The 10,226-nt window shown below is 42.1% G+C and overlaps 1 protein-coding gene across 1 annotated transcript; it reads right to left on the bottom strand.

The window, feature by feature from the left end:
* On the bottom strand, positions 1-942 carry LOC101555408 (olfactory receptor 7A10-like). The gene has a single exon (XM_012934165.2). The coding sequence runs from the start codon at positions 847-849 to the stop codon at positions 1-3; it is 849 nt and encodes a 282-aa protein (XP_012789619.1). The 5' UTR covers positions 850-942.
* Between the last annotated feature and the right edge of the window lie 9,284 nt (positions 943-10,226).

The following is a 10,226-nucleotide window of genomic DNA, read 5'->3' as shown; positions in this document are numbered from 1 at the left end:
CTAGATCAATTGCCCTTTTGCAGTTCCCTTCAGGAAAAACGTTTTCAGAGCCCTCTTTATGTCCTTGTTTCTCAGACTATAGATGAAGGGGTTCAACATGGGGGTGACCACCATGTACATCACAGAGGCTATGGAAGTTATCTTTGAGCTGTGAGTCACAGCAGAGCTTAGATACATTCCCAGAGTGGTACAGTAAAATAAAGAGACAACGGATAGGTGAGATGCACAGGTGGAGAAGGCTTTATATTTACCCTGTGCCGATGTGATTCTACGGATAGAGGAAACAATCTTAGAGTAAGAGTAAAGGATCCCAGCCAAGGGACCACCACCCAGCAGAACAACTGAAAAATACATCACCACATTTGTTGAAAAGGTGTCGGAACACGCAAGCTGGACCATCTCCTTGAGCTCACACAGGAAGTTGGGGATTTCCAAGTCTTGGCAGAAGGACAATTGCAACACCATTAAACTCTGTAATAAGGATGTCAGGATACTTATGATCCAGGATTCCAGAACCAAGAGTCCACAGAGTCGGGGACTCATGATGACTGTGTAATGCAGGGGGTGGCAGATAGCCACAAAGCGATCATAGGCCATCACCGTCAGGAGAATATCATCCAACAAGACAAAGATGATGACGAAATACATCTGGGTGATGCAGCCTTCATAGGTGATGACTTTACACTCTTTCTGGATGTTCACCAGCATCTTGAGGACGGTGGTGGAGGTGAAGCAGATGTCCACGAAGGACAGATTGGACAGGAAGAAGTACATGGGCGTGTGGAGGTGGGTGTCGGAGATGACAGCCAGGATGATGAGCAGGTTCCCCAGCACGGTGATCAGGTACATGGACAGGAAGATCACAAAGATGAGGGGTTGCAGTTCTGGATCTTCTGAAAATCCCAGAAGAATAAATTCTAAAATTTGTGATTTATTTTCTAGTTTCACATTTTGGAGGGTACCCTATAAAATTAGGAAGTAATGTAAGTGGTCGTCAAGTAACCTTACAGTCCTTTGGAATGAAAAACTTTGCTTCACTTGCAGTTAATTTTACTATTTTATATTTAAGTTGGGCTGGAGTGATAGCACAGCGGTAGGGCATTCGCCTTACACACGGCCGACCCGTGTTCGATGTGTGGAGTCTCTTTTTTGGCAATTCCTTTGGAACACTCTAGCCTGGTCTAAACATTATCCAACAGGCAAATACCTTCATAGATCATTCCATACCAATGAGATCTACACCTAGATCTAGATCTAGAGATCTAGAATAAATATTCTACTCATTTATTCAGAAAATGTCCTCTGTATGATTGGACCCAAGGACACAGCTTCATACTCACATTTATCTCACTGTTACTTAGTCCTGCCATTTCACACATGATCCAGACCACAGGATTTCAATGCTTTGCTCTGCTTTGCATGCTGTCCAGCAGTGTGAATAGATACTTTCAGCCCCTATTAAGACATGTCATAATATTAAGACAAACAAGATGAATGCAGAATAAATGATGCTAAGTCAAAGCAAGTAATTGCTTTGAGTGTGTTTTTGCTTTTTGCTACCTTTTTTTTGCCTCCAAAGTGGTGGTCAGGAGGCTTGGGGCAATTCTCAACACACTTGGCAGGTGGTTGAATGTAGGAGATGGAAGATTTGATGCTGCTCCAGCTGTGAGATGATGGTGGCGTCCAGAGCCACCAACATCACACTGGTGTTTTCGGGGACGCACAAAACAATACTTGGTTCAACATGCTGCCAAACAGTACACCCAGTTAACCTAGCCACTATCCAATATTCCAGTCCCCACCCAACACTGGGTGAAAAAAGAGATAACATTAAGAATGCAATGATAGCAAAATGAATTGATACCTTGATTCTCAGACCTACACATCCTATAAATCAACAATTGTCTAGGATCTTGTGATGGTCTATAGAACATGCCATGTTCTTACTTGCTTTTAGAAAAATCAAACATTTGATAGCAGTTTATTTTCTTTTACTCTCTAGCAGATTGGATTTTTTTAATTAGTCAGGGAAAGAATTGGTTGTCAATGGGTTCTGGGAACAAATAATCCTGTGCCTGGGAAAATGCGCATCGACCACTTAAGTAAGGGCGGGGACATCTTAGAAAAATGAAGTGTGTGAAGAGCTGAGGGTAATTTGTTGAGTGAACATTTCAAAAACTATATGCACAGGGGCCGGAGCGATAGTACAGCGGGGAGGGCATTTGCCTTTCACTCAGCCAACCCGGATTCAATCTCCAGCATTCTATATGGTCCCCCAAGCACCATCAGGAGTAATTCCTGAGTTCAGAGCCAGGGAGTAACCCCTGAGCATCACTGGGTGTGACCCAAAAAGCAAAAGCAAAACAAAACCAAACCCTATATTCACATAGGCAGGTGGGCAAAAGCTGCCAAATAAATGAAACAAGAAACTCAAAAAGATAAAAGAGTGATACTGCAAAACAAACTTTTTTCTTTCTTGCTTTTTGGGTCACACCCAGCGATGCACAGGGGTTACTCCTGGCTCTGCACTCAGGAATTACTCCTGGCGGTGCTCAGGGGACCATATGGAATGCTGGGAATCGAACCCGGGTCAGCCGCGTGCAAGGCAAACGCCCTACCCGCTGTGCTATTGTTCCAGCCCCGCAAAACAAACTTTTTATGCTTAATATTTTCCTCAAGGAACCACTAGAGTAATTGTCTGTGGATATCATTTTATATGTTAACATGAAGAGAAAAAAGGGCTGAGACTAGAGAGTTCAGGTTCCTAACCCTGGTTCCAACCGCTGTACAAAGGGTCTTCCGAGAGCCGTCAGAACTGATCCCTGAGCACAGAGCTGGGAGAACGCCCTGAGTTCGGCTTGGTCTGTACAAATCCCCCGCACCACCCTCCCCCAAAGAATGAAAGAAAAATGAACAAAAATATGTGTGCATATGATGCTATATCAAACGTTATAGGGGCCTTGGGCTGGAGCAATAGCACAGCGGGTAGAGCGTTTGCCTTGCACGCGGCTGACCGGGGTTCGATTCCCAGCATCCCATATGGTCCCCTGAGCACCGCCAGGAGTAATTTCTGAGTGCAAGCCAGGAGTAACCCCTGTACATCGCCGGTGTGACCCAAAAAGCAAAAAAAAAAATAAAGTTATAGGGGTCTCTAATAAGGAAGAGGGACCCTCTTTGATGCAAAAGCAAGGGATTTTATTGCTAGCTCAAGGTAGGGTGCAAATCCACACTGACACAGCAGCTCCGACACAAGGTCCCCCGACTCTAGTTTCAGAGGGCATTAGACACCATCTGGTTACTTAAGCTACTCATTCTTTGCCGTTAACAAAAGACAGGCACTAGCGTCGCTGAAACGGCACACGGTGATTGGTTGAGCCCACTGGCCCGGCCCACGTTTTGCCAACTGGGGTCTTGGTTGGCTAGTTTCGGCATGATTTCGTTTCTGGGAACCCAAAACTGTTTCAGTTCCAGGAACTGAAGCTGAGGTCTAGCAGATTTTTCTCATGTCTGCCGCCTGTCATGGCATTGTCATTGCTTATTGTGTAGCTCGTCTCTTCTGTGATAACAGGCAAATCAAAATATTGAGCAAATCTTAAGTAGCGTGACCTGACACTGAACAGGTTGTTCGAGAAAATGAGAAGTGTTTGACTGCCACATTTTGGGGACAATTAAAAGAACATTCAGACTGATGGGGTGAAGGGTGTTAAGTTTATAGTAAAAGGGATGATTTCTAATGATGCTGGCAAAAAAAGATACTGCTACTATTTTATAATTCAAAAACTGGAAGAGAGCTATAATGATCTCAATGTTTATTTTCCTTTGGGATTAATAGTCAAGATCAGGCGAAATTGGAGCCAGATCCTACAGGGTAAATACTCAGAGCATCTTGGCTAACATCCACCTTTGCCCATGGAATAGCCTGGAGAAATATCTCCAACTTCTATTTGTGCTTCTGGCTGACAAAATTCACCATTGCTTGCAAACACAGTCGAAGCTTAACTGTTTCAATGCATTAGATGCTACTGAGAAAAGAGTAATTGGAAGATTGTGAAAAGAAAAGATTGTCAAAAATATGAGCAGAGTCACACTGAAAAAAAACTTTTTTTTTTCTTTTTTGGGTCACACTCAGCAGTGCTCAGGGTTGACTCTGGTTCTGTGCTCAGGAATCACACCCTATGTATGGGATGCTGGATATCGAACCTGGGTTGGTCACGTGCAAGGCAAACACCCTGTCTGCTATACTATCGCTCTGGCCCCCACACTGAAATAATGTGTAGTTTCTGATTCAAGTTGCCAGTAAGGTATACCCTGTCATCAGGTGAAGGGGCTGAAGGAGAATTGTCTCTCAGGTAAAGGTGAATTGGCTCTCACAGACCACAAGGTACTGTTTGGGGATTCCCTTCTCTCTGGGACTCTGCATGGGGTCACCCGGATGGCTGAACTCACCTGGACAAGAGCTCTGAGCAGAAGACATGGCTGGGGAGGTCTGAATTGATCATTGTGCTGATGGAGGTGTGAGGTCTGTTCTAGAAAAGACAACCGAAAGGAATGCAGTATAAGCCGCCCACCCGCGCCTGAATAGGGACCAGAACCCAGAAAATAAGAAATAAACAGTCTGTCCCTTTCAGACCGGGGGGCACACAGTCTGAGACAAGGAAGCTGCAGGGACACTGACAGCTCCTTTTACCTCCCTCATTAGCATTGTAGTTCTTCCCATTTCTAAGCACAAAATTCCCTTGTGAAAAAGTCATTCGGATAGAACACATCCCCGCACCCCCCCCCATCTTGTATTCCCAAGACACTAAAAAAAAAAAAAAAAAAAAAGAATCCACTTTTCTTACACTTCCCCCGTGAGTTGCCTCGATTCCAACTCTCAAGACCAATTCCATTTGTGTCTGACTTAAAGTTTTACTTCTGACCTGCACTGAGGAATCTGCCTGGATCAAATCCTTTGTCTCTAGGGACCATGACGAGAGGAGGGAAGAGACATCCCTGATCTCTAGAGAAGCACTCTTCTCAACATGGTGAATTAGGCATTGTGACAATGACATGAGTCTTCTTTAAAAATTATTTTTTTTCCTTTTGGGTCACACCCAATGATGCCCAGGGGTTACTCCTGGCTCTGCACTCAGAAATTACCCCTGGTAGTGCTCGGGGGACCATATGTATGGGATGCTGGAAATCAAACCCTGGTCGGCCTCATGCAAGGCAAATGCCCTCCCTGCTGTGCTATTGCTCCAGCCCCAAAATAGGCTTTCTTCATACCGTTGCAGGAAAACTTCAATTGTGTGTACTTAGATGCAGGAAGTATATAGTACTTGGTCTGTCTGATATAAAGTGTTTAAAATTTTTTAATGTTTTGATATTTTTATAAGGGATAGTCTGAGCTTTCCTTATGTTAATTATTAGGTTTACATTTTTTAAAATGTATTTGGTTTTGGGAGTCACACCCTGAGATGCTCAGGGATTACTCCTGGTTCTGTGCCTATAAATTATTCCTGGAAGTGCTTAGGGAAGTTGGGATGTTGAGAATCGTACCCGAGTTTGCCAAGTACAAAGCAAGTATCCTATCCATTGTACTATAGCTCCTGCCCCTAGACTTAGATTTTATAGATATTCTTTCTATAAATTCCACTCATAACTCCCTTTGCAACAACAGAGCTTTGAACTGTTTCAACATATTTCCACAATTTAATCCCACCAAGTGAAGATATATGACTCTAATTTGGATAAGTTGCTCTTCATTCTCTAACTCCGGTATTGACGCTGAGATATTGGTCAACATCTGAATAAGAGACTGCTAATCTCCTGTGATCCTTATGACAACAAGGAGAATGTGTGAAACTCTATGGGGCAGAGACCAGCCCTTTTCCACATAAAATATAATTTTTAATGAATCTGCTACAAACGCAAACTATGATTCAGCAGTAATTGGAGAACTCAGAGCTCCTAAATTTCATTTTTTAAAATTTTTGATTCACACCCGGCGATGCACAGGGGTTACTCCTGGCTCTGCACTCAGGAATTACTCCTGGCGGTGTTTAGGGGACCGTATGGGATGCCTGGGATCGAACCTGGGTCGGCCTCATGCAAGGTAAACTCCCTACCTGCTGTACTATCGCTCTGGCCACTCCTAAATTTCTACCAGGTTCTTGTGATATTGATGACGCAGGTTCTGAGTGAGGACCACACTTTACCACAGTCAGTTAACTGAGATACTGTAGAGTTAAACCACCCATAAATTAGATGAGATAGTCCTGCGGGTTAGGTACTTGTGTTGCATGCGGCAACCGTGATTTAATTGCCAGCACCATATAGCTGATCCCACACGCCATTATGATTGAACCCATGGGCTCAGAGCCAGGAGCATGCCCTGAGCACTGATGGGTATGGTCCAACAGCACCTCCTTTAAAAAAGAATTTATTCCAATGCATTGAAAATCAAGCATATCAAATAGAAGAAACAATAAACAATTGAAGAACCTAGAAAATATCAGGTAGCATAAAGAAAAAATTAGGATGTTTATAAAAGAAAGAGGCCTAACAAAATCAGACTTAATGAGAAAGGACAAATAAGAATAAAGGGTAAACCAGAAGACAAGAGTGGAAAAGAGAAGCAGAGAGAGTATTTCAAGAAATAATAGAATTCCCCACAAAGGCAGAGCAGTAGACAAATGGAACAGGGTAGAATACCCTTACACACATCCTCAAATATATGATCATCTAATCTTTGATAAGGGAGCAAGGAATGTGAAGTGGAGCAAGGAAAGTTACCAGAATACAAAGACAGTCTACAGAATGGGAAAGGATATTCACCCAATACCCATCAGATGAGGGATTGATATCAAGGATTTACAAGGCACTGGTTGAACTCCACAAGAAGAAAACATTCAACCCCATCAGAAAATGGGGCGATAAAATGAACAGAAACTTTGTCAAGGAAGAAATCCGAATGGCTAAAAGACACATGAAAAAAATCCTCATCACTAATCATCAGGAGATTCAGATTAAAAAAACAATGAGATACCATCTCACACCACAGAGACTGGCCCACATCCAAAAAAAGAAAAAAGCAACCGGTGTTGTCATGGAGGTGGGGAGAAAAGGACCCTCCTTCACTGCTGGTGGGAATGCCGACTGGTTCAGCCCTTTTGGAAAACAGTATGGACACTTCTCAAAAAATTAGAAATTGAGCTCCCATTTGATCCAGCAATACCACTTCTGGGGATATATCCCAGAGAAGCAAAAAAGTATAGTAAAAGTGACATCTGCACCCATATGTTCATTGCAGCACTGTTTACAATAGCCAGAATCTGGAAACACCTTGAGTGCCCTAGAACAGATGACTGGTTAAAGAAACTTTGGTACATCTACACAATGGAATACTAAGCAGCCATTAGAAAAGATGAAGTCATGAAATTTTCATATAAGTGGATCAACATGGAAAGTATCATGTTAAGTGAAATGAGTCAGAAAGAGAGGGACTTTGTGGAATATAAAGTAACAAAATGGGAGACTAACACCCAAGAATAGTAGAGATTAGTACCAGGAGGATTACTCCACAGTTTGGAAGCTGGCCTCACATGCTGGGGGAAAAATCAGTTCAGACAAAGAAAGGACCACCAAGCAAAGGGTGGGCCCGCTAGTGAAGGGAGATATGGACTGGAAAAAAATTATAGACTGAACATGATGCCTACTTAATACCCCTATAGCAAACCACAACACCCCAAAGGAGAGAGAGAGCAAAAGGGAATGCCCTGCCACAGAGGCGGGGTGGGGTGGAGAGGACAGGGTGGGGGTGGTGGGAGGGATGTTGGGACCATTGGTGGTGGAAAATGAGCACTGATGGAGGAATGGGTACTTGATCATTGTATGACTGAAATGCAAGCATGAAAATTTGTAAGACTGTAACTTTATCTCACGATGATTCACTAATAAAATTTTTTAAATGAATAAAAATTAAAAAGAATAAAATCACTGGTAAAATAAAAGAATAGAATTCCCTGGATGTTGGAAGGAAATGGATAGAAAAATCCTTGTTGATAATAAAAACACCTAATTATTTCCAGGAAGCTAAAAGTCATCTGCTACACCAAACAGCATAACAAATACCATCTAGATTATGCAACCTTCTTAATGACTTTGCTACATGCCTGGATCTTCTGCAGCTTCTTTACAGAACCTATGGGATGCCAAAGATCAAACCCAGGTCCTACATGCAAGACAAGCACCCTATCTGCTGTACTATCACTCAGGCGCATCGATTTGATTCTTAATCACTAAACTGTTGATTTTACTGAAGATCAAGCCCCCCTTACTAAAGATAATGAATAACCCCAATGCTCACACAAAGGGGTAACCTGAGTCTCTTTATTTAATTTTTAAAATTCTGTAGCACTGCACGGTCATCCTGTTGTTCATCGATTTGCTTGAGTGGGCACCAGTAACATCTCCATTGTGAGATTTGCTACTGTTTTGGCATATCGAATACGCCACGGATAGCTTGCCAGGCTTTGCCGTGTGGGTAGGATACTTTTGGTAGCTTGCCAGGCTCTCCGAGAAGGATGGAGGAATCGAACCCGGGTCAGCCACATGCAAGGCAAATGTCCTACCAGCTGTGCTATCACTCCAGTCCTTTTTTAAATTAAAAAAAATTTTTTTTTTGGAAATTCAGATAGCTTCTCCATTCATTTAGCTACTCCTGGGAAAGGCATTGTGGATTGAAATATTACCTCAAGTGAGGAGAAATTTAGAGTCAAGGGGCTGGAAAATAGTACAACAGGTAGAACACTAATTTTGCATGTGGTTGACCTGGGTTTAATCCCTGGCACCCTATTTGGTTCCCCAAAACCTCAACAGGAGCTATCTCTGATCACAGAGCTTAAGTCCTGAGCATAGCTGGGCACAAAACCCAAAATAGGAAAATTAAATTGGATGCATACAGCTTCTTATCAGATGAAGAATCTCAGTGTAGGAATGTGAACATCATTCATACTTCAACTCAACTGAGGAATTAAAATAGAAAAACTAATTAATCATTTAGATCTTTGTGTATTTAAATATTTGGGTCTATATTTCCATATTAATTTCATTTAGACTGAAGCATTATTCTCTCATCTCTGTCATCTCCCACATAGTCTTAAATTGTTTCTCAATATAAAATACAACACTTAAAATGATTTTGTGTTTATGGACAAATGCTAGACAAATTTAAAACTAGACAAATTTAAAACCAGACAAATGTATAGTTTTATTCAAAATGAAAAATGTATGCCCTCCAAACTCCCAAATACATATATATTTTGTTGCACTCAACATAATATTTCAGTTTTTGCTGCAATATTTGTCTAATGTTTCCTATTGCCTATTACTTTACACAGTAATTAAATACAGGATAGGAGTATTATATCCTTAACACATTACTATGACCCGAACATTTATCAAGTGTATCTTGAGTGTTACACAAGCCAAATGTACAGTAGGTGCTATCATTTGTAGAAGTTTGATTTCAATGCATTTGTAAAGCTGTAGAAATTGCATTTCATCCCAGTTTAGCTGTTTTAAGCTCATACTCATTCTCTATATAAGTCTGTATCTGTCAGTTGAGTCCTCTTGAAGACATCACTTGATAATAACCTTTTAAATGACTGAAAAAGACACTGTATGATCTGCAAAAAGATAACAAACCCTACAGAGGGCAATAAAACCAGAAGCCAGCTCTACAAGGAAGGGTGTGTTAGAGTTTACTTTGTTGAAAAGTCAATTGACAGTGCAGTCTCAGCCTGAAAGTGAAAGTGGAATATTAAATAGCATAATATAAGACCAACACCTAAGGACAATAGAGCGAAGGACCAGGAAGATTGTTCCACATTTGGAGGCCTGCCTCATGAGCTAGGGGAGAAGGCAGCTGGGACAGAGAAGTCAATGATGGTTGGAGGGATAGCTGGGGTGGGAGCTGCGTGCTGAAAGTAGGTAAGGGACCAAACATGATGGCCTCTCATTATATGTATTGCAAACCATAATGCCCAAAAGAGAAGAGAGAGTAAGAGGGAAATTGTCTGCCATAGAGGCAGGGCTAGAGGTAGGACAGATGGGCGTGGGGTGGGGGAGAGGGATACTGGGGACATTGGTGGTGGAAAATGTGCACTGGTAGAGGGACGAATGTTTGATCATTGTATGACTGAAACTCAAATGTGAAAGCTTTGTAACTATCTCACAGTGATTTA

The sequence above is a fragment of the Sorex araneus genome, chromosome 2, assembly GCF_027595985.1.
Source record: "Sorex araneus isolate mSorAra2 chromosome 2, mSorAra2.pri, whole genome shotgun sequence".
Taxonomy (NCBI): Eukaryota; Metazoa; Chordata; class Mammalia; order Eulipotyphla; family Soricidae; genus Sorex; species Sorex araneus.
Note: the sequence above shows the minus strand (reverse complement) of the source record. Positions and strands in the feature narration are given on the sequence as shown.